The 24,850-nt window shown below is 46.5% G+C and overlaps 1 protein-coding gene across 1 annotated transcript; it reads left to right on the forward strand.

Moving 5' to 3' along the window:
- Window positions 1–1,227: 1,227 nt before the first annotated feature.
- spred2b (sprouty related EVH1 domain containing 2b) lies at window positions 1,228–24,358 on the forward strand. The gene is made up of 6 exons (XM_030771934.1): window positions 1,228–1,585; window positions 12,825–13,002; window positions 13,359–13,527; window positions 14,024–14,088; window positions 23,085–23,240; window positions 23,569–24,358. The coding sequence occupies exons 1-6, from the start codon at window positions 1,560–1,562 to the stop codon at window positions 24,244–24,246; spliced, it is 1,272 nt and encodes a 423-aa protein (XP_030627794.1). The 5' UTR covers window positions 1,228–1,559; the 3' UTR covers window positions 24,247–24,358.
- Window positions 24,359–24,850: the final 492 nt, after the last annotated feature.

Here is a 24,850-nt window from a genome sequence, read left to right on the forward strand (position 1 = left end):
GAATCATTTCCAATATTTTCAAGGTTGTTTGTTATCTAAAGATAAACCTTAATAACTCTAGCTCACATAGGACCAGTTAATCATTTAGTCATTATTTGGAGATGATGGAAATAAATAAGCAAATATATAAATAAACTTCCCAAATGCTTGCTGAGATCTTGGAGAAAGCCTTTAGCTTGCCTATCTGTATGGCATCCACCTAAAATCTGCTAGAGGTCAATCCTCTTCCTGTGAAAATCACAGGTAGGGAGATAATAGTGGTTTTAAGACCATATCCAAATACAGAGATGATTTATTATAAAGTATTTCCTCGCCTAAATATCTTTTTTTTAAATGTTAATTAACAATGAGCAGACTCTTTTACACTTTGTCAAATTTACATGCCGCTGAGGGAGCACAACTGAACGTTTCTTTTTCTTTCTTTTTTTTTTTGACTGTTACTCATGTTAAGATAAGGCTGTTGTCATGTCATAGGAGCAGGGACAGGCCAGAGAGTTCTCCACTCTTCTGTGGTCTCCTCTCTGATCAAAGCCACTCCAGTTCTGTCAGTGCATTCTGTGTGACAAGGGTTAAACAGATAAAGGATTTGTGCCATTCACCTTTGGTTTGCAGTACATATCTCTGAGGAAGTGGTTCATTGAAGTACTTCTTTCAAACTTTTGCTGTTGCGTAATCTGTGAGATTACTTCAGCTCCCTGACTGTTTCACATGCACTGAGGGAGACAGGGAAGTACCATGTGATGACTGGTTTGCCTAGTTTTATTTTAAAATGTTGGTGCTTGGGACGACCCCAGGCTCTCTTTCCCCATTTTATTAACTGGATTATATTCATTACTTCAGACTGACATTATTTTGCATTCAACACAGTGTAACAACAGAAAGAAAGTTTTCTTTTTTGTTATAGCCTCAAACCTCAGTTTACCTCACTGACTGTACTGTGTATAAAAGATGGTAATACGTGGTCAGTCCACGGAACGCAGGATATCAGGTGTTCATTTGGCGTTTATCGACACACTGTTTTACAGTGACAATTGTACACACTCTGCTGTTTAAATGCTATACAGCCTCAAGTTAAATATGTTGCGAGACTGACGTCATCGCTTCCGCCCTGGTCTTCTTCCCTCCCCTTGTGTCGGCGGCGTTGGGCTGCAGAATCCAACATGGAGTAATCAGAGATGGGGCTCGTGCGGGGCCACCCTCAGCAACATCAACGCATATTCCAAACTACAGGATATACAGCATTAAATCCAGTTGCCTTTTTCAAAACGAAATCGAGGTAAATTAATCAGGAGCTACAGACCTATTGGATGCACAAGCTGGTATTCAGAGATCATCAGAATTTTCATTAGCAACTGGTTAGCACTAGAAAAAAAGAACGCAAAAAACCTGAAGACGAGGACGAAGGGGGAGAACAAAACAAACCGAAGAGAGAAAAGATTGCAGTAAACGGTATAACCTAAACGAAATGTGAGGGATTATTAGGGAAAAAAGTGACAAGACAATGACGAACAAAAAGTGTGCGCCCGCGGTGGGATTTTTTTCTAGGTGAAACGAGAAAAATGATTGAAGAAACACACCCTAACGAGTAAGTACTTAGAAAGAATTTTTTTTGTGAATTCCAGTGTCGGTTTTGTTAGCAGAGTCAAGTTAAAACAAAGTTTGTGAACAGCAGTGTACATAATGTAAACTGTTTCATTTTGTCTTGAAAAAACTGCTTAAGTTTGGAAAAGTGTTTTGGGAGTTGAAAATATTTCGTTGCACCGGGCATAAGCATTGACAGTGGACGGAGAAAAAGGGGGTATCGGGCCCCCTCCTTGTTCTACGGATCCTGTCTTGAGAAGGGAGGAGGGAATGGACTGCGAGGTATGGGGGTGGATCGGAAACATTTTGTAAAAGGATTGCTGTTTAAAGATCTTCTAAAATTCTTTGAGTGATTTTTCTATGCTACGCCCGGAAAGTTATATACATAAAACCTCGACTCGTGTCAGTTTCTATACTTATTAAAACAGTCATTTGCGTTTTTAAAAATAATTTTATTAGACGCTTGGAAGGTCCTCAAAATAATTCGTGGGAAGTCTTTCGTTTGAAGATCTGAGTAAACTGTTGTTACTCCATTGTGTGTGTGTGTGTTTTGAATCGCACTCATTTGCATACTGTGCTTCATTCATAAAAACACCATTTGGCTTTGTCGACGTTGTACTGCCGAAGCATACGTTTACAATGCCGTGTATCTTCATTTAATGGGCAACGCGATTAGTTCGTTTACTGCATTAGCTTTTTAATGGTGGACACGCACGCCTGATCAGTTACCGCTGATACATGTGCAGTATGTGGAATAGTAAAATCGCTAAGACAGAGCAAATGAAATGTAATTCGTCACTTCATGAACATTGCCTAGAATATTTCCGAAATCGTTTGGAATACGAGTCTTATTTTGTGGGTTTTATATCAGTGGTATATGCTGAACTGTTTATGGAATTGGCATTCCATGACAGTGTTATTAGTCGCTGTATCAAAATGCCTATAGGCCTGTTAGCCGATAGCTGGACTTTACTGTGAAGACATATATGTAATCTATGTGCGGGAATATCGTGCATGAAATACCTCCACACGTTTGTTATTACACGTTCGCACACACACAAAAGCCGCCTCCTGGCAGAATTGGAGACGTCGTGCTCGTCGAACGGAAGGGCGAAGGGCAGAGGAGTTGTTTGCGCCAGGGTCGCATGACGCTGGCCCATTCATAAAAGCCGTAACACTGCCTGTTCCATTCATGGCTGGACTGGCGCTCCCTCGACACGCGGAGGCAATGAAATGATAATGACAGGAAATGTTGATCAGGTTGGCGCTGGGACGTTTTACGAGCGTATTTTAAGTCAGCACTTTGCATATTATCTGTTAAAACGTGTCTGTTTTATCAGCTGTTTGACCAAGGCATACTGATTAAGTTTGTTCAATTTAATGTGATGAACAGGGTTGAGTTTTAATTTTGTTGCGTGAAGAAACCATTATTTTTTTTTAGAATAGTTTACTGTTGCATCCCTCTAAATAATGAACGTACTGAAGTTAGAATTTAGTAAATGTTTATAGATGTTATTTGCCTCATACAAAACTTGACCTGTTCAGATTTGGTTATCAAACAGAAACTGAGGGGCGTTATGTTAGTTGTACCCTTAATCATGACACTAATATGAACACACACGCACGCACACGCACACACACACACACACACTGAAGGCAGTAATGTTGGTCGTACTGATTATGAGCAATGCTGTCTTGTATCAGACATGTTTGACTGACAGGAATACCATGGAGGAAAGCAGAGTAGATTGAGTGACATTCAGGGTCGGAGGTCCATTCTTTGCAATTGCAGTTTTTAATGTAATATACTATTTTAATGACATGGGACTCAGCTAAAAATTGTGATGAATTGTGTTTGTTTGCATAATGTCAGTGCTTCCCCTGTCAGAATCCATGTTTGAATTACTCTTTCTCCTCTTCTCTCCGCTGGATACCTTTGGCCAAACTGCTTCTTTTCTCATATCCATTAAGGTGTCTGAAAAACAACCAAGACAGAAGCCCTGCATGTTAAAGCCTCATTCTTTTTAATTTGATCTAATATTTCTAATGTTTATTTAATTCCCTGTAAGAGGATATAGAGAATTATATAGCCTTTCCTGGCTTTGGATCTCAACTATAAGAGCTTTACCTAAATCAGCTTAGTTTTTTAGCGGCTCATATTTCATGTTGAACTTGGCCAGTGCTATGAAGTCACCTTGGCTGGTCTTTCAACCAAAATGTACATACGTTCTTTGGTGGTGTTTGAAGCAGAGCATTGGGAATGTCAGGAGGTGACAGAGAATGCTGAGGGCCGATCCGGTTTTACCCCACTCTGGTTCAATACTCTGATTGCCTGGTCAATGCACAGCCTGGCAGCCAAACGACTGTTTCAAGTTTCTCTCTAAACCGATGAGACTGCACGGAATCGAGAAGGTCGCCAGCTCTGCTTTCCAGAAATAAGGAACGAAAAACTTCTGAACCGGCCCACTTCTATAACATTTTAAACATTTATAGAATTGTCACAAAATCAAAGAACACTTTTTCTCCCAGCCTACTGAAGTTAGAATGTGTTCATGACATTGATAAATTTCTTTTGGACATGTGGTAGAGACAGTGAATTGTGTTTTTGACTGTTTCTATTTTACATGACTAAACCCGAGTTATATATTTTGAATTCTTCCGCCCACGCGCAGAACGGCTAGAGCGTTCCTGGTGGGGTGAAAGTTGATGGACATCCTCCTGTGAGACAGGGGAACGCAGACTCTGACTGGTCCAGAAAAAAAGAATCACATTCACATTATGGCTGGTTGTCTGGGTTAAATTTGTTGATTTTTTGTGTGTGTGTTGTTCACATGTGCCAGAGTCTGGTCGAAACACACAGGAGGGCAAATGCATTCACCAATTCTGCTGGACTGTTAATATTTAATTTGATTGTGTCTCACAATTTTATTGGTTAAGCCAAGTAGTAAAATTGGGTGGTTTATTTGTGGAGGCCAATCTGCTGTTGTAAAATGGGCGGTGAAAAACAGGGCCTTGAGTCTTATGGTGAATGACTTCCTTGTCACCCCCCCCCCCCCCCCCCCCCCCCCCCCACCCACCCTACTGAGAAGGAGAGAGGTATGGAGTCATGCACCAAACAGGAAAGCATTATCTGTGCTTTATTGAAGCTGTTGTCTCTTCTCCTTGGCATGTTATCAGGGACAAACATCGGCCTGTTTCATTTCGATAGTCTCCGTTCTTATGATAATATAGACTTGACCCACACAGGTGATCTGTATAGTCTTATTGGTCTATTAGTGTTACATAAACTCAGTAAAAGAGAGTGAGAGGCAGTTAGAGAGTTTTAGACAGGGACTTAGCCAATTGGCTATGACAGTTGAGAGCTAAGTATCAACATATGAGGCCTGAATTATGAAATTGAGTTTGTTTTCCAGTGTTTTGTGGTCTGGGAATATAAGAAAACAGTTTCACTCCTCTTGTGTTGATATGTGCTGGAAGTGAAGCATGTTTCAAGCCTCATCCCAGAGGTCATCTCTCTCTCTTTCTCACACACACGCACGCGCACGCAAACACACTCGCTCTCTCTCACACACACATACATGCACAAACACACTCACTCACTCTCTCTCTTGCACACACACAAACACAGCTAGGGCTGGCCATGTGAGAGTGGTCAATATTGGTTGCATCAGTGAACTGATCAGCCAGTATCAACTGAAATCTGCCCTTAGGCTGTGAGCTTTCCCAATTTAACCATGTGTTGTCTTACAGCCTTCACTGGCTGGCTGTGCACTGTCACTGTTAGGGCTCACATGTTTCTTTGTCTGTGTGGAGTGAGTGTTGGGGTTTTTATATGTGTTGTCTTACATGTTTCTCTGTCTGTCTGTGTGGTGTGAGTGTTGGAGGTTTTTATATGTGTTGTCCTGCATGTCTCTCTGTCTGTGTGGTGTGAGTGTTGGGGTTTTTATATGTGTTGTCTTGCATGTTTCTCTGTCCGTCTGTGTGGTGTGAGTGTTGGGGGTTTTATATGTGTTGTCTTACATGTTTCTCTGTCTGTCTGTGTGGTGTGAGTGTTGGGGGTTTTATATGTGTTGTCTTGCGTGTTTCTCTGTCTGTCTGTGTGGTGTGAGTGTTGGGGGTTTTTATATGTGTTGTCTTGCATGTTTCTCTGTCTGTCTGTGTGGTGTGAGTGTTGGGGTTTTTATATGTGTTGTCTTGCATGTTTCTCTGTCTGTCTGTGTGGTGTGAGTGTTGGGGTTTTTATATGTGTTGTCTTGCATGTTTCTCTGTCTGTCTGTGTGGTGTGAGTGTTGGGGTTTTTATATGTGTTGTCTTGCATGTTTCTCTGTCTGTCTGTGTGGTGTGAGTGTTGGGGGTTTTATATGTGTTGTCTTGCATGTTTCTCTGTCTGTCTGTGTGGTGTGAGTGTTGGGGTTTTTATATGTGTTGTCTTGCATGTTTCTCTGTCTGTCTGTGTGGTGTGAGTGTTGGGGGTTTTGTTGGTGGGACACGCTGGTTTCACCCATGCTTTCTCTGAGGAAGCAAGAGTGTGCTCTTATCAGTTTTGGTGCAACTGGTACAACCCACCTGCCATAGGAGCGGAAGCCACTGGGCCTGATTAGAGTGGGGTGTTTTTTTTCCGCTCTGTGGTTTTCTTGGTTCTTTTCATGTGTGTAGCCTGTGTGGTGACAAAAGTGATCTGAGAGTGAAAAAATGACATCGATGTCCTGATTTTGAAATAGGAATAATTTAAGAGAGTGTGTGTGCTTGTGCATGCATGTGTGTGTGTGCATGCGTGTAGAGATGTGGAAGCTTCCAGTACACAAATTCCATTGGCTGCTACAGTTAATTTTCAGTGAAGTTATGCATTCTCAGCTCACAGATGCAGATGCTCAACGCGGTATTCGTTATAACCAGTAGTACTGTGTATCTGACTGATACTTCTCATGTATGTGAAAGTGTGTTTTTCACTCTGAGATACCTGGGAATGTAACTGCTGTAAGGTATTGGGTGCAGGGGTTGTTTGGGGGTTGAAATGGAGCAACAGTGTTTTTAGGAGGAGCAGGAAGAGATGGAGGAGGAGGATGAGGAGGAGGTGGCCTGTGTTTGCAGTGTGTGAGTAAAAGGCACTGCTGCACTCACCCCACTGTATAACCGCCGGCCGTGTGTCTCCCTGACCACAAACGATACGTCAGCCTGTCCAAGCTGCTTCCTCTCTCAGCCCCATGCTGGACTTGCCGTCACAACTCTGTGTTCTGGAGACAGAGCACGTGTGTTAGGGAGAAGGGTATAGGACGTAAGTGTTGAGTTTCTGACTTCATGGATTGAGTGGAGAGGCTGCCACTAAACTACAGTGATTTTATGATTTTTGCCTGATTGAACTGGTGTGTGTGAGGGGAGGTGGAGGTGACTGGTAAATGTTGAATGAGTGTGTGTTTGCTTTCTGAGCTGTCGTGCTGTCAGGGCCATCTCTCAGACCTTAAACTGCACATGTTGGTCAGAGTGTGTGTGAGTGTGTATGTTTGAGAGATCACGGAAGCTTTGCAGACTCGACTCTTACAACAGCACTCTCATGTGATCTGTCATGTGCCTGCATGCTGGCTAAACATTAGCAGACACTCACATTTGGCCCAGACTGAAATGAATAAATAAAGAAATGAGTAAAGACAAGCAGAGAAATAGAAAAAGTGCTGAGAAAAGTCTTGTTATGGCATCCTCCTCTGATGTGCCGCGTTGCCTGTCTCATGTGATTATTGGGCATTTGCCTGCCACGCACGTCTAAACTCAGTTATCCAGGAGCAGAGTGCGTTCAAAGGATGTTGCGTAATTCGTTCAAGACGAGGGACCGCGGCTGCATCTGCACAGATGCGTTATTGTGCTCGCGGCCTGAGAGCGTCGTTTGGCGGTGGCGGGCTCACAGAAGATTCTGTCTGTCTCGAGAACGATGGATTTCACGTCCAAAACTCAGAGGCCTTTATCTCCTCAGCTCTGTGGAGTTTCACCCATCAGCAGCTCTGTGGAGCAGGGTGGAGAGAGATGTGTGGACTCTGGTCAGAAAGTGGACCAGTTTGTTATCGTTACTGTGGTCCAGGCTACTCATCGCTCGTTCAGTTGCTGTGTGTGTTTCTAAAGAATGCCAGTGCAAGGTGTATGATCCCTCTGTTTTGAGGTGCAGTGAATTACTCACTGCTTTAGTGGGAGGTGCTAGCACAGGAGTAGGAGGAACCAAAGCCATTTCTTTTACAGGAGGTACAGTCCTCATTTGCTCCTCCACTTTTTTATGTGAACATGTGGCACTTGGTACACACACACACACAAACACACGGTATGTTTTACCTGAGTAGGGGATGAGTCATTCTGGACTCCCTTTGCTGTCCACACATTGATGCAGAGACATCAGAGTTTGAGGAGGGGACTGCTGGGCAGTCATTTTAGGCTGTTTCTGTACATGTGTCATTTGATGTGGACATGTATAGTAACCATCGTCTTCTGCAGTGGGCTGATCTCTCTCTCTCTCTCTCTCTCTCTCTCTCTCTCTCTCCCTCTCTCCCTCTCTGTTTGCCTGTGTGGGTGTGTTTTGGTTGTAGCTGATTGTAGCTCTAGTTGTAGACGTACTATAGCTTTATGTGTTGAGTGATAGCATTCTCTCTCTCTCTCTCTCTCTCTCTCTCTCTCTCTCTCCCTCCCTCCATCCTCAGACAAAGAGAGAGAGAGAGAGAGAGAGGGAGGAGAGAGAGTGTGTGTAGTGTGTGGAGCTGTTGGCCCGTCGGTTGAAGTCGGATTGACTGTTTTGAGATGACTCATATCCACAGCTCAGTGTGTTTGTTGAGGAGACTGAATCACGCCTCATGTGGGGAAGTGCCGTGAGCCTGCAGCCTTTCTGTCGAGCGGGGGGGCTGCAGACATGCTAGTGCTGATGCCTGAGCTGTGTCTCCAGCGTTCGGCAAGCGTTTGGCTCAAACTGGCCCCCCCAAAGCCCTGAAGACCGCCATCGCATGCAGAGATGACAGAAAGCAGCCGGTAAGCCCTGTCAGTGCAGGTTTTTCCAGATTGTTCTGTTATACAGTAGAGTGCTCTCTCTCTCTCTCTCTCTCTCTCTCTCTCTTCTGTGATGGTGTTCTGCGGAGCCTGTTGTGTGTACAGAGGTTGATGTGGATAACAGCCTACTCTAGCCTGCTCTAAATCGTGTGTGTGCGTATTTGTGTGTGTAGGGGAGTGTGTGGGCTGGACTCGCTGGATTAAGTGAGACCGATGTTCATTTGGGAGACAGGACATGAGACGTATAAATAACTAAACTGTCGTGGTCAAATGTCGCTCTGACCTTCCGTCGCTCTGAATTGTGTATGTGTGTGTGTGTTCATTCTGTAGAGCAGTGTGTTCTCTCTGTGGGTGCTAGCTGTCTTTACATAGATGAGTAATGTGGAGAGCAGAGGATGATGGGGGATGTAACAGTCCTGACTGTGTGTGTGTGTGTGTGTGTGTGTGTGTGTGTGTGTGTGTGTGTGTGTGTATCACAGGCTACAGATGAGGGTTTAGTGGTTTCTTCTTAGGGTGATCTTCCCATGGACCAGACCCAGTGGCCTTTTTATCTGTTGACATGTTGGAGTGCTGGACGTTCCTGTCTCCACACACACACACACACACACGCACGCGCAAGCGCACACACGCGCACGCACACACAAACACTGATTGGAAATGTCCTCATGTATGTATGTATGTCTTCATTCAGTGTTATAGGGTCTTTGTCATCTCTCACAACTGTTTAACCTAAGACAGATCTGCACTTGCTTTGTCTTTTTTTGTTTGGTATTTCCGTACCTGAGTGTGTTGTTGAAAGGTTTGTTTTAGGCTTTCCTGTCACAGTGAACGAAGGCATGTAGGGGAACCATGCAGACGAGGCCAGTCACATGGAAGGAGAAAATCCTGCAAACCAAGACAGGGTCTGAGTCATCTGAATCAAACCAACAGCAGGGCTTTATGTGGGCTAACTGTTAACCACGCTCACACACACACACACACACACACACACACACACACCTGTAGCAGTGTGGATGGGAGGACTATGATTGCTTCAGTAGGTAGGGGTGTTCTGGGATACTCAGGGTTAAGGCATTGAGAAAGGTCACTGGAACTTTGTTTCACACTCACTGCATGTATTTGCTTTTGTTCTGCATGTAACTGGGATAGCCCATGATTGTAAGTGAATAGGTCAAACTAAGGTAGTGTAAATGTGCTTGTTGTGCATCTGTAATCTGCTGGCTGTACCTCACTTCTTCATTCACTGGCGTCATGTCTGTTAGCACGTACACCACGGATGTCCTGTGCTACACATTCACCCAAAAATCCCATCCTCCTCTCTTTCCTCCAACTTTTTGAATTTCAGAGCAGTGTTCATGGACTAATGAAACTGAATGTTTTTGTTTTCTTTTTTCTGCGTTTTTTTTTTTTTTCTGTTTTCTTTTTCTTGAAGGTTGTTTACGTGCGCCTGTCAGTGTGTCACTCTGGTAATCACAGCAGACGTCTGTGGTTTGTTGAGAGCTGAGCGGTCATTTTTTGGGGGGGGGGGGGGGGGGGGGCGGCGGCATGTCTTTGGAGCAGAGGTAAACGGTTGAATGGAGCCTGTTTTTGTGTGAGCAGGTCAGGGTGAACGTGAAGAGGAGGAGGAGGAAGAGAGTATTTGTGTGTGTTTTTCGTAGTTCTGCAGGTTGATAGTTGAATATTTTCTATGCTGTGTTGCTCAGTTGATGATGTGTGTGTGTGTGTGTGTTTTGATGGGGTATGAGGCTGGAGCGGGGCCCAGTATACAAACGGCCCTGAGCACAGATGGAAGAGACGGCTCAGGAGACGCCTCCTGCCTCCCTCCTCAACCCGCCCCAAAAGGAGAGAGGAGAGGCCTGCTTTCATCCGCCTTCGCTCATTCTGTCACTGCTGTCTGCCTGTGTGTGTGTGTGTGTGTGTGTGTGTGTGTGTGTGTGTGGTATGTATATAAACACACATGTTTTTCCGTTGTCTGTTTTGTCTGTAATAGCCATGTAATTCAAATTAGGCAGAAATTTTCCACTCAACCCAGATGGTAGATGTCCAGGCTTGGAAGGAGGACACAAATAATTTTCAGCAGTTTTATAGCAATGAAGAAAAGAGTGAAATCATGCTTGACTCTGATCATATTCATTTACAGCCTGGTCAGTGAAATCAGATCCGTCCAGGATGTTCAGTGTGTTTGCAGTATACCTGTGAACCTTAGGCATGTTTCTGATAGTTAAAAAGCAAGCAAGCCTGTTCCTAAGTCATCCCTCAGCGACTCAGACCTTTTGACTGGAGTTGGTAATAGGGAGAGCTGCCTAAGTGATCGATAAAGCAGGCCGTAAAGGAACGTACAAAACTTTGTTGCAAAATCCATTGTTTCATGGTTTTCCTACTGTTGTTTTGAAACAGTTGAAGTTGCCAGCTCTTGTATGTGAAGACTTCGGTGGTAATTTGTTAGTTTAGGTTGCTCTCACTGTTCATCTCTTAACTGGGTTGTCTCAGGAGCTACACTGATCCGTGCCAGTCCCAGACCAACATTACTCTCAGGCCAGACTAAGCCATACCAGTGGTGGCCAACTGCTCCCGTCCTGGCACCCAGCCTGCACAGACACTTGTCTCTGTGGCAGAAGGTGAGGGGGTGAACGCTCTCTGCAACCAAAGGAGTAGAAAAAAAAAGAACTGTTTTTGTGAATTTCCACATCACAGATGGATGAAGTGACTCATCCATGAGCGCACGCACATGCGCGCGCACACACACACACACACACACACACACACGCACACACACATTTGTGTCGTTTACTTATTCTGGGCCTCAAACATACTTTTTTCTTTTTAAGTACTTTTTTACAGTATGTCCCATTCTCCCATAATTGCTAGTGCTGTTTTTAAACCAAACATTTAATTTTAGTGTGAAAGAAACACTACAGCACATTTTCCCTCAGTCATCAGTTGTCAGTGCATTCTCCAGTCTGACCTTCCGCTGGTTTGCATTATCACACACTCGGACCTGCTAATCTGCCTCAAAACCAGAGCCACACATTTCTGTGCAGACTCCAGATTATTTGATGATGTGTGTCAGATCTGATTTAGCAGGTCACAGAATGAAAAGTGCACAGTGTAAAAGGCTGGTCATGTCCTCTCCCTTTCCGTTGAATGGCTTTCCTGATAGACCCCTACAGAATGCCAGTCACAGATTACCTGCAAATCACTGGCACCATCTTCCCAATTCTCACCATCTGGGCATTTTTATAGGGCTCTCTGTTTGATTTGACCGTAATTGAGGAGTGATATGCAGTGACTTTGTCGTGGCTGGATTCTCTCTCTCTCTCTCTGAGGCCTGCTCCCTGTGGACTTCTTCAGTCATTAATTCCCATCTCCCTGCTCTCCCTCCCCCTCCCTCTTTCTGTGAGCGCAGGCCAAGCCTAGCGTGGCTGTAGTCCTTGTGTATAATTATTACAAATATCATAAAATGGATGAATAGTCTTAATACCTGCCCAGGGACAGGGCATGGACCAGTGCCAACACTCACGGCCTCTGCCCTACTGTTTCACTCTTTCTCTCTCTCTCTCTCTCTCTCTCTCTCTCTCTCTCCCCTTCTCTCCCTCTCACACGCACACACATACACATATACATGCTCGCTTGCTCACTCACCCGCTCTCTCTCTCTGCCTGGTCTGTGTGGATCGGATGCCTCTGTGGCCCACAGACGGGTCCTGGGATCTCTGCTTCTCTGGGGCTGGTTAATGATTGAGCAGGCCGCTTTGGGTTACCGTATAAGGCTGAGAGTTGGCCTGCGTGGCTGCGGAGGGGAAGAATGGAGGAGAAGAGGCAGCATGTTGTTTGCATAGCCCAGTCAAGAGAATCTTAACGTAAGCCAGCATTCAGGCCTCCCACCCCAGGCTAAGACAAATACTTAAAGGAAAGGCTTTTTTTCTCCCTCCCTCATTATTCTTCTCTTGATGGACTGTATGTGTGTGTGTGAGAGAGAGAGAGAGAGAGAGAGAGGGGAGCATTGTCCTGTGTGAATGGTTTTAACCTCTGACACGTTTACTGTGTTGTGATTGGGTCTTCTAGCCTGACTGGAATGTGAGCAGTGAAACAGTCTCTATGCTGTTTTATTTATCATAGTGAAAAATGAAACAAACACAGCAGTGAGGGTGGAGCCTGCTTTTCACATATGTTTGTGTTTTTAGAATTTGAATTTTACCCCTCTGTCTCTCTCTCTCTCTTTCTCAGTGACAGCTACCTTGTGCGTGTTAAAGCGGTGGTGATGACACGGGATGATTCGAGCGGGGGCTGGCTGGCTCAGGAGGGAGGGGGCCTCAGCAGGGTGGGGGTGTGTAAGGTGACGCCCGCTGAGCTGACAGGCCGGAGTGACTTCCTCATCCACGGTGAACGGCTCAAAGACAAACAGGTATGGTCACCCAACTGGGACTCACCCAGCACTTTTCCTCTGCTGTGTGTTTGTTCAGGGTGGTGAGAGACAAACTATAATCAGTTGTAATACAGTTCCATGAGTGTGACACACATTACATCAGAAATGTCTTCAGTCTTTTGGTTCAAAACAATATCCCAGCTCTCTGTCAGAGAATGATGAGCACATCAGGACACCAGATGAAAACTAAATATATCATCTTTACTATTTGTCTATTTTCCCCATTGAAATTTTTCAGCGGTGTTGTCGTATTACTTTGCTGTACAGTGTGCGCTGTTGTTTTGACGTTTGTGATGTGTGTGTGTGTGAACAAGCGTGTTTGACTTGATTGACAGGTGATCCTACACTGTTTTGTGAGGAAAGACTTGATCTACACTAAAGCCACGCCCACCTTTCACCACTGGAAAGTCGACAATAAGAAGTGCGGTCTAACATTCCAGAGTCCCGCCGATGCTCGGGCGTTTGACAGGGGTGTCCGCAAAGCCCTGGAGGACATAACCGAGGGTACGTCCGTCCGCCCGTCTGGCAGGGTTTCTGTCGCCCTACACTGCTGTCCTAGCACAAACTCTGTTCTCATTCTTACACTTCAAGGCCTGCACTGTCCTCCTCTGGAGATAAATGTCTGTTTGGCAGCAGTGGAACGGGCTTGCTGTGGCTTTCCTCGCTTCTGTGAGTGGCATGCTGAGAGAACCGGATGTGGTAAAATCCTTACCGAGAACAGGGAGTCAGTGCAGCGACAGCGTGTGAGACAGGACGCAGAGACGTGTTCTGGAATGGACGCCTGGAGTTTGATTCATTCAGGAGTTAGCACTTGCGTGTGGGCAGAGTGTTCTGTCTGTAAGACTCAAACTCAGAGCTGAGAGAGAGAGAGAAAGAGAAAAAGAGAGCGAGAGATGTCTTCCCTCTTTCCTCCACATGCCCCCAGATCAGCAGTCATTGTCAGGATGGGCTTCTTTTTTCTGTCTGTTAATGGCTCTTGTTTATGCTGGTTTTATTTCAGGCTCCACGACTTCCTCCTCGACAATCCAAAATGAGGCTGAACTGGGAGACGACGACGTTTTCACAGTAAGTTCTTTTTTTTGTGGTTTGGTTTTTTTCCTTCACCATTCAGAGATTTTTTTTCTTTGCAGCATGTTTATATTAGGCTTTATTCCTTTAGTAGACATTGTTCAGACTGACTTAAATAGATAGAGTTAACAGGCAGAGTTGTATTAATGTTGATTCCTCCTGTCAGATTTCTAAAGGGAAATCATTCTAAACTAAAGCTGCGATAGAAGTTCAGTGCACTTCATTAGCATGTGAGGTACAGCGATAGGAAGTAAAGCGGGAATCACTCTAGTCCTACACAGCTAAACACAGTAAGATAAAATACCCCACCTTCCTGCTGTCAGTGAATGGCAAATATAGGGTCCAAACAGTAAATATACAACACAACATGTCAGATCCAGTGGGATGGAGTGAGTGAGAGGAGTGTTAGATAAACATAGCTGTGGCCTTGGTAGCATTTTAAAAGCTAAATTTTCAGGGTGTGTGGAAAAGTGTGTTGTGATTGGGCAGTCCAGTCTGAGGATAGGGTTTGGGGACAAGCTCCATGGCAGTTCTAAACGTTAGGGTCATGAAAGGTACTGAAGAACTGGTTCCGGGAATGTGTGGACTGGTCCTTGGCTTAGATGAACTTTTGGAAACACAGAATACTGGATTCATGGAATCAAGCTGAGCAGAAAGGAAGTGCGATGGGAATTTTTGGGAGCTCACATATCTATTGTGCATCTGAACTTTGCATGTGCTGCAGTCAGTGGCTTGCCCAGTGAGGAGGAAGGTGCAGAAATCCAGTCTTACAATTGCTGATGTCCAGATGAGGAGATGAGTGGAGTTAGGAGGCCAGGGACAGTCTGATTGAAGCAGTAAGGGCACATGTCAGGGAAATTAAACAGGTTGTTGAGAGAAACTCTGAGAAGCTGAGGAGGTTGCTGAGGAAAACCTCTGAGCATTTCCATGAGAAATGTTGATTTTCTCGCTGTTAGTGAAGATGTAGTGTATATACACATTAAGAAAAGTTTGTGTATATTGTTTGTTTTGCCAGTGAAAACATATCTAATCTAAGAGATTTTCTCGTTACTGTCTGAAATGTGACATTGTAGTGTGTATTTGATGTTAAAAACCCAGCAAGCGTGCGGCTGTACAATGAAGTGGTGTATTTCTGGCATTTTCACCCACGTAGTTCACAACATCAGCCCCCCCCCCCCCTTCATGCTTTTTTTGCTGGGAATGCGTGTGAAGTGTCCCAAAAAAGGACTGGCTCACTGTGATATTTTTACCCTCTGTGAGGTCGGCTCTGTGAGACATGGGCCTTTGTTTGGTGGAGGTGCGGAGTGGGATGGGGGCTGGGACAGGTTTCCTGTGGCGTTTGGAGCAGACTCCTCCACCGCCTGGCATTTGCCCGTCTTCCGTCCTTTTTACCACAGACACAGAAGGAGCAGAGCAGCAGGCAGGGTGAGGAGGTGACTTCCTGCTCTCCCCAGTAAAGCTATCATTAACAGCTGCTTCCTAGCTAACTGCCACGCTGATTTACGGCAGCCGAGGGGAGGGGGAGGGCAGGGGGAGGCCTCATGTCTCCTCTTCCACTCGCTACTTGTCTCACTTTCAGCTCATGTTTAGACGGCCAATTCAAGGAGACAGAGCTCTTAAGGAGACCTGTAACCCTGTAACTGGTTTTTAATCTGACATATAAGGAAAGCTGAAGTTGATTTTTAATTGGGTGTAGACAGAGACTTTTAATGCGGTATATAAATACTCTGTGGTCCCCAGATTAGTACACTGAGGGAAAAAAAACACTTTTTTTTTTTTTAAGTATCACATGACCTCACTAACTAACTGTGTTGAAACACAGTAGACACACACGCGCGCACGTAAGTTTGGGGGAATCAGTGGGCACGTTTTTTTTTTTTTTTTTTCCTTCTGCATGTCCATTTGGGGTTTGGGGCTGGTGTTGATGACCTTTACTTGGCATTGTTAGGCAGGCAGCCGCAAACAGGACAACGTTAGCTCTGCATTTACAACACAGCATGAGGGTGGGGAGTGGGGCCAGGGGGCAGGGGGCAGGGGTAGAAGGAAGAGGAGGAGGAGGAGGAGGACAGGGGAGCTGGTGCAGGGATGTACATTCCTCCCAGATTCTTGCTCCTGAGCTAACCTATACTTAACCTCCTGCTCTATTTCGGTTCATTCAGATGGGCTCAAAGAAGCGAAGGAGAGCCGACCGACATGGCACTAGGGTGGGGCGAGTTTGAACACGCTACCCGTACCAACCCGGCACTGCCACACCACTCTAACTGACACACCCACAGCTGGGGTGTGGGGATCAGTGGGCATTATGTTGGGGTGGAGTGAATAGTTTGTGTGGGGGGTCAGCGGGCATTTTGTTTGTTGGGGGGGGGGGGGGGGGGGGTTAGTTTGCTGGCCATCTCTCTTTGAGCCTTACTTGGCCCATTTGCTGCACTGTGGTTTCTAGCAGCTCAGGTGACCCTTACATCAGCCGTTAAAATAAAGCCTCCTCTGCTTTCTGTAGCTCTGCATTAGTGGTGATGATGTCATAAATGTCTGAGGGAATGTAGCTGTGGTGATGTCATAAGCATGTTAGGGAATGTAGCTTTGATGAAGCCATAAGGCCCTGTTTGCGCTAAGTTTTAAAATGCGTCTTGGGCGATCGGATCACAAGTGGACAGTCGAGACACATTGTCTTTTACACCTGTCCATCATGCGTCATCCAGCTGACCACATGTGTTTGGATTCCGTTACTGCTACATCACTTTAGCTAGAAGGTTATTACGTTGGTCTCTGTTGAGGACACATCAAAACGCATTAGAGTTTACACTACAAAAGATATGTGGTCAAATGTGTCCCAGACCACCTCAGCAAGTGGTTTGAGTGATTAGATCAGAATGTATCTTGGTGGTCGTTTACACTTGTGATCCAATCGCCCAAGACACATTTTAAAACCAAGTGTAAACAGGGCTTAAATGTCTGAGGGAATGTAGCTCTGGTGATGTCATAAGTGTGTGAGGGAATGTAGCTCTGGTGATGTCATAAGTGTGTGAGGGAATGTAGCTGTGGTGATGTCATAAGTGTGTGAGGGAATGTAGCTATGATGCAGTGCTATGTTTTAATGTTTTATACTCACTGACCTCAGCTGGCACATGTAGCGTCTGTAACAGTGAAAAATCAACTGTGTGCCAGAGGCTGTGAGAAGAGTGTACGCCTCAGGGCAGCGTTGCATTCCGCCAGACATCTGTATGTTGCCATACACACAAAGCAGAAACACAGAACCGTGTGTGTGTGTGAAGTCCATGGCTGTGCCTGTGCTGTTTGAACAGGAGCCCGTGGCTGTGCCTGTGTTGTTTGAACAGGAGTCCGTGGTTGTGCCTGTGTTGTTTGAACAGGAGTCCGTGGCTGTGCCTGTGTTGTTTGAACAGGAGCCCGTGGCTGTGCCTGTGTTGTTTGAACAGGAGCCCGTGGCTGTGCCTGTGTTGTTTGAACAGGAGCCCGTGGCTGTGCCTGTGTTTGAGCAGGAGTCCGTGGCTGTGCCTGTGTTGTTTGAACAGGAGTCCGTGGCTGTGCCTGTGTTGTTTGAGCAGGAGTCCGTGGCTGTGCCTGTGTTGTTTGAGCAGGAGTCCGTGGCTGTGCCTGTGTTGTTTGAACAGGAGCCCGTGGCTGTGCCTGTGTTTGAGCAGGAGTCCGTGGCTGTGCCTGTGTTGTTTGAACAGGAGTCCGTGGCTGTGCCTGTGTTGTTTGAGCAGGAGTCCGTGGCTGTGCCTGTGTTGTTTGAGCAGGAGTCCGTGGCTGTGCCTGTGTTGTTTGAACAGGAGCCCGTGGCTGTGCCTGTGTTGTTTGAGCAGGAGCCCGTGGCTGTGCCTGTGTTGTTTGAACAGGAGCCCGTGGCTGTGCCTGTGTTGTTTGAACAGGAGTCCGTGGCTGTGCCTGTGTTGTTTGAACAGGAGCCCGTGGCTGTGCCTGTGTTTGAGCAGGAGTCCGTGGCTGTGCCTGTGTTGTTTGAACAGGAGTCCGTGGCTGTGCCTGTGTTGTTTGAGCAGGAGTCCGTGGCTGTGCCTGTGTTGTTTGAGCAGGAGTCCGTGGCTGTGCCTGTGTTGTTTGAACAGGAGCCCGTGGCTGTGCCTGTGTTGTTTGAGCAGGAGCCCGTGGCTGTGCCTGTGTTGTTTGAACAGGAGCCCGTGGCTGTGCCTGTGTTGTTTGAACAGGAGTCCGTGGCTGTGCCTGTGTTGTTTGAACAGGAGCCCGTGGCTGTGCCTGTGTTGTTTGAACAGGAGCCCGTGGCTGTGCCTGTGTTGTTTGAACAGGAGCCCGTGGCTGTGCCTGTGTTTGAGCAGGAGTCCGTGGCTGTGCCTGTGTTGTTTGAACAGGAGTCCGTGGCTGTGCCTGTGTTGTTTGAGCAGGAGTCCGTGGCTGTGCCTGTGTTGTTTGAGCAGGAGTCCGTGGCTGTGCCTGTGTTGTTTGAACAGGAGTCCGTGGCTGTGCCTGTGTTGTTTGAGCAGGAGCCCGTGGCTGTGCCTGTGTTTGAGCAGGAGTCCGTGGCTGTGCCTGTGTTGTTTGAGCAGGAGTCCGTGGCTGTGCCTGTGTTTGAGCAGGAGTCCGTGGCTGTGCCTGTGTTGTTTGAGCAGGAGTCCGTGGCTGTGCCTGTGTTGTTTGAACAGGAGTCCGTGGCTGTGCCTGTGTTGTTTGAGCAGGAGTCCGTGGCTGTGCCTGTGTTGTTTGAACAGGAGTCCGTGGCTGTGCCTGTGTTGTTTGAACAGGAATCCGTGGCTGTGCCTGTGTTGTTTGAGCAGGAGTCCGTGGCTGTGCCTGTGTTGTTTGAGCAGGAGTCCGTGGCTGTGCCTGTGTTGTTTGAACAGGAGTCCGTGGCTGTGCCTGTGTTGTTTGAACAGGAGTCCGTGGCTGTGCCTGTGTTGTTTGAACAGGAGTCCGTGGCTGTGCCTGTGTTGTTTGAACAGGAGTCCGTGGTTGTGCCTGTGTTGTTTGAACAGGAGTCCGTGGCTGTGCCTGTGTTGTTTGAGCAGGAGCCCGTGGCTGTGCCTGGGAGTCTAGTGGGGGAGTGGATGATTGACAACTTCCTGTTGAGCAGTGAAGCCAGGCAGGCAGGGGAAGGGCCTGGCTGTAGACAGAGCACACAGCCAGGGCTCTGGAGGATGCTGGGAGGAAGTGGGGTGTGAAGGGCTAACAGTTCTGAAAAGAGAGGGAGGAAGAGGAAAAAAAGGTAGAAGGAATCAGTACTTCTTTATGCTGGAGAGAGAGAGATCCCTCAGCTCTCCTGTCCCCTCCCTCCCTCTGAAACACTTCCTTCTCCTCTACCTAAATAGCTGATCCCTGGTCTCCTAATTGATCTCTCTAAGGCCCAATTGTATCTGAGGAACATGACATCTGTTCACGCCTCTCTGTTTCCTGTCTTGGAAGCATGATTAATAACCCACAGGACTATATTATAAACTCAAATGCTCAACTAATGCAGTATTTCTCTTATTCTTTTATATTTCAACCACAGAAACAATATGAGGCAGTTTGTACAGTGGAGATTCAGACGGGAAAAAAAAGACTAATAAGTTTTGGCTTTTGTTTTTGCTCTGATGTAGTGATATGGTTTAAGTGGGGAAAATATAATCTTGTTTTGCCACGCTTGTATAGATGGTCTTTAATAGCCAAATGATTTGGTCTGCTGCCTTGTTTTAAACATGACTGACTTTACTAACATGAGTGACCCGGTGTTTTTCAAGCTCTTTCCAAATTGTGAGTGCTTTTGAGAGCGATCCTTGTGATCTCAGAGAGCAGGAGTATGAAACAGAGCTGTGGCTGTGTTTTTGGGCAGCGCTGGACTGGCTCTCTCAGACCCACTGTCTCCTTTATGGTCCCGTTTTGGCTGTCCCCTGCTGTCCCGTTTTAGTCTGTCTGTATAGTCCAATTTTAGTCCTCTTTGGCCTGTCCTCTCTCTCTCTCTCGCTCTCTCTCTCTCTCTCTCTCTCTCTCGCTCTCGCTCTCGCTCTCGCTCTCTCTCACTCTCTCTCTTTAGCTCTCTATCAGTCCTGTGCAGTTGTGTTGTGCAGAGTTGAGTTTGGGCCAGTCACATGTGGTCGTTCATGGGCTGGTCCAGTTTGGACCAGTCTCGTGCGGTCTGGTGCCGCAGGGTGGCCATACTAGGCTCTGGAGCTTAATGATTTGGGGCCCATTTGTGAAATTACCCAAAAGACTTCATTCCCCCCCATCCCCCTTTAAAACCTTCTGCCCCCCAGCTCCCTCCATCCTCATTATCCCGCACCCCCTGCCCCAAAACCAGACTGGCCGACTGATTGCTGGCCATTAAAGGGTCTGTCCGTGTGGTGAGTGTGGAGTGGAGCTATGTGTTTGACTGCAAGCTGCTCCACATGTTCCTTTGAACTTTTTCTTTATCTCTGAAACACCACAAACTTTACCGTCTCCTGATAAGAGAAAGCCTGATTTCTTTCTTTTTTCTTTTCCTTCCTCTTTTATGGGGGGTGGTATTTTTGGTGAAGTTTGCTGCATGTGATTTTGTTTTTCCTCTCTCTCCATCTCTCTCTCTCTCTCTCTCTCTCTCTCTCTCTCTCTCTCTCTCTCTCTCTCTCGGTCCGTGGTCTGTGTGGCAGTGTGTTGTGGTCTGGGTGTTTTTGGGCAGGCAGAGTAAACATTTGACAGGGTCTGTGTTTTTAATTATCTTCTGCAGGCTGGGCCCCGGCTATCCTCCTAAACATATTTTTAAATCATGTTGGCTTAGCCTTTTGGCAGCGCTTTGACAGACGCCTGTATTATTTTTGGCTGGAGGTTCTGAGGTCTTTGTACGAGCGCAGAGCGGAGAGGCAGTTCCTGCGTGGATGGCCGGGGCTGCTGGGACGGGGCCCGTGCTCGACCAGACTCGGCAGAGGGAGAGCCGCGTAGTGGACAGAGGAGAGTTTGGCTTTGAGTGTGACTGGTTTGAGAAGGCTGGCCATCGTGAGGCCCTCTGCTGCTTTAGATCTCACAGAAAAAAAGAAAAGACTTTAGTTTGTGTCTGTAAAGATGGGCTTTGACACACTGTAGCTTTAAGTGTACTTTCGAAAATGAGCCTTGTCATGTTCCCCAGAACCCCTATGAGAGCCCATAGTTCTGACATGGTCATATCTTATGACTGTGTGTTCCTCTGGGCATGCACAGCATCTTTGGCAGTATGACAAAATCTACAGGGGGCTTCCCACAGGTGTCAGGACCTACCCACAGGTGTCATCTGTGGTCTGAATCTTTAGATTTTCTATGCCGCAGTTCATCCTTTGTGTGTGTGTGTGTGTGTGTGTGCTTGCAGTGATGATGATGGTGATGGGTAGGGGTGTGTGTATGTGTGTGTGTGTGTGTGTGTGTGTGTGTTTGCAGTGATGATGATGGTGATGGGTAAAATCCAGACTGGGATCACTGATGGCAGAGGGTCCGTTGTGTGTGTTTGTCTGTGTCTGTCGAGTGGATCTGTCAGTCTCCTGTTTGTTTGTGTGTGTGTGTGTGTGTGTGTGTGTGTGTGTGTGCGTCTGCTTTCTCAGGCTGTCTGTGCAGGCGGCCAGTCGTCTGGGCTGCTCCTGTGTTTTGTGTCTTAAGGAGCATGCCAGAGTTTTGACTGGAGCGCAGCTTGAGAGAAGAGTGCTGTGTCTCTGCACACATGCTGACAGTGGACCTGTGACCAGGCTAGGGAAAGCGAGAGAGAGGGAGAGGAAGGGGGAGGAAGGTAGAGAAAAGGAGGAAGAGACAGAGGAAGACAGAGAGAATAAAGGAGCAAACACAGCCTGTCTCCAATCATTCTCAGAGGGGCTGAACTTTGTCTGCATCATAAAACTCTGTCACAGTGTCTCCGGTACCTTCCAGTCAAAAAGACTGTGGAAAGGTGTCTTCTTATCCCCCGCCTCCCCACCACCTCCCCATACAGCTCAAGGGGCTCCCAGGAGCAGTCAAAAACCAAACACAGGGATTGTGCAAAAGATTTCAGTCATCCTGTGTAAAACATAAACAAAATAACATAATATCATTTTTTGTCAAACTTTTAAATGTGTTTTTTTTTCTAGGTTAATTCGAGTCAAAGCCAGTGAAAAACACTAGTAGGGAAAAATTCCCATTCATTGTACTTAATTTTTCGATTGAATCTGAGCAGAAGGGTGAACAGGACCACAGGAGAATGTTGACTTTAGTTTGTGGTGCAGGCGTCTGTCTGAGGGGGCAGGGCCCGCCGTTGATGATGTCATAAAGGAGACGTTTGTGTGTATAATGGCCAAAAATACAGTATGCTGGATTGGTTTGGACCTGCTTTAATAACAGGGAGACTTCACACAGGGCTTTTTCTCCAAATCCTTTGGCCTCCAGGCTCTTTGTTTTTAATAGCATGCTCAAACAGAATCACGTCACGTTATCCTCAACACACACATGTGTGTGCTGTGGTTCGGCCTGACTTCAGATGTGTGTGTGTGTGTGTGTGTGTGTGTGTGTGTGTGTGCGCTGGATTCTCTGTTCAGACTTATGTTGTGTGTTGGATTGGCTGCTGAACACACACAGATGGTGTGTTAGATAGGGATGAAACCGTGCCAGAAGTCTGTGTTATCATGAAAACTGCGCTCAGTCAGCCCAACACCTGTTTGGCACTGTGTGTTTTATCTGATTGTTCACTCTGTCAGCGAATCGCATCCAGACAGGCACATACACACCACACACATACATATGTACATACATACAGACTTTTCTCCATGTGTATTTGAATGATGTGGTTTCTGTGGTTTTTGGTAACCATGCAAAATGTTTTTTTGTTTTGTTTTGTTTTTTGTTGTTTTTGCAGATTTTGTGGCTGTATGTTTGTGTGAGTGAGAGAGAGAGACAGAGACAGAGAGAGAATGTGTTGCTGTGTGTATGTTTATGTGTGTGTGTGTGTGTGTGTTGGTGGAGATTTTTATCATTGAAGTGAAATGTCATTACTGTGAGCTGAGTGAAGACACTGTGAATGAGTGCTGAGTTTGTCTTTGTGTGTTTCTCCTCATTAGACTACCACAGACAGCTCCTCTAACTCCTCACAGAAGAAGGAGCACACCATGCAGCCTCTCACCACCTCCACCTTCTACGAACCCCACCTCCACCACTGCATTCTTGGACACCTGCATGACCAGTACAGACCCTCCGACCACTACTTCCTGGATCAGGTTGGTGGAGAGAGGGATGATAGGAAATGTGATCATGTTTGGAGAAGAGCACTTCTGTGTTCCCAGAATAAATCACACACCAGTGCTTTACATTAGCCACTCATTTTGGTGCCTCAAAGCTTGGCAGAAAAGCCACCAGGAAATGTCAGTATTATTCGCTATTATTACTGACTGTTTTGCTGTTGTGTACGGAGTGATGTATGTCTATCCACAGAAGCAGTTTGTGTAAATATACTCTCTGCTCTGGGCACTGTAGATCCTTTTATCTACATAATTCACAATGTTGTAGCATGATTGAATGATTCTCTCTGTTCTCTGATCTTCTCAGTCTATGCCCACGTTCCCGCGGCACGTCAGTTTCCTGGACGAGGAAGAGGAGATCGTGCGGATCAATCCACGGGAGCGAACCTGGCTGACGGGGTACGAGGATTACCGCCACGCCGCCGTGCGGGACAAGTTCATCCAGCCCGAGGACGCGGACTCTTACGTACACTTCGCCAAGAGCGAGCCCTCCAAACACGACTACAACTACCCGTACCTGCCCAACTCCGACCTCGGTCAGCGTGACCTCAAAGGTCACTGTGGAGGTCAGGAGGGCACGGTGGTGGTGACCCAGCCGCGGGTGCTGAAGCCCAAGGGGAAGCGGCGGAAGGAAGACGGGGAGCGATCTCGCTGCGTCTACTGTCGGGACATGTTTAATCACGAGGAGAACAGACGAGGCCAGTGCCACGACGCCCCTGATCCCATCCGGACCTGCATTCACCGGGTCAGCTTCATGTGGTGCGCTGACAGCCTGCTCTACCACTGCATGTCGGACCCGGAGGGCGACTACTCGGACCCGTGCTCGTGCGACACCAGCGAGGAGCGGTTTTGTCTGCGTTGGCTGGCTCTGCTGGGCCTGTCTCTGCTGACCCCCTGTCTGTGCTGCTACCCTCCGCTCCAGGCCTGTTACCGCTGCGGCCTGGCCTGCAGGTGCTGCGGGGGTAAACACAAGGCCGTTGGGTGACCAGAGCACCCGAAAATGGCGAACGCTCGTGCCCCCCATGACGCCAGCACGTGGGAGAACTTGGAGGAGACACAAAGGACAGGAGAAGCTCCTTTTTGACTTTTTTTTTTTCCTTTGGTATCTCCTAATTCCATACAGACAAAAAGAACATTTTGGTGCAGTTAACTGGCTTGAAAATTACTTTTTGTAAAGTAAATACACGTCTCACCTTCCCTCTAATTGTGGATGTTTTTTTTTCTAGCTTCCTTGTGAAAGAAAAGGCTTGTGTTTTTTTTTTTTTTTTTTTCCAGGTGGCTCTCTGGAGCCAAAACAGTCATGCATTGCTTAGACAGGTACTTTAGAACTTACACTGATTTTAGTTTGAACTGAACTTGAATTATTGTTTGTTATTTTCATGTTATGTGTGCTTGACATGAGAATCCATCATTAATTTTTGTTTTCTTATTTTTTATTTTTATTTTTTCAGCCATTGCTAACGAAGGGAGGCATTAGCTGTTTACCTCTTTTGAGTAGAGGCCCACAGGTTAACTGGCATTTTATTATTTTTATTTTTACTCCATCATACAGAATAATCGCATTGAAAATCGCTTGAGACACTAAACCT

The sequence above is a fragment of the Chanos chanos genome, chromosome 4 (assembly GCF_902362185.1).
Source record: "Chanos chanos chromosome 4, fChaCha1.1, whole genome shotgun sequence".
In the NCBI taxonomy this organism is placed as follows: domain Eukaryota; kingdom Metazoa; phylum Chordata; class Actinopteri; order Gonorynchiformes; family Chanidae; genus Chanos; species Chanos chanos.

Excerpts from the sequence above, each read along its gene's own strand:
- spred2b (XM_030771934.1), top strand. The coding sequence starts at position 1,560 with ATGATTGAAGAAACACACCCTAACGA. Across the intron at positions 1,586-12,824 it reads GAAGAAACACACCCTAACGA|TGACAGCTACCTTGTGCGTG; the intron begins GTAAGTACTTAG and ends TCTCTTTCTCAG. Across the intron at positions 13,003-13,358 it reads AACGGCTCAAAGACAAACAG|GTGATCCTACACTGTTTTGT; the intron begins GTATGGTCACCC and ends CTTGATTGACAG.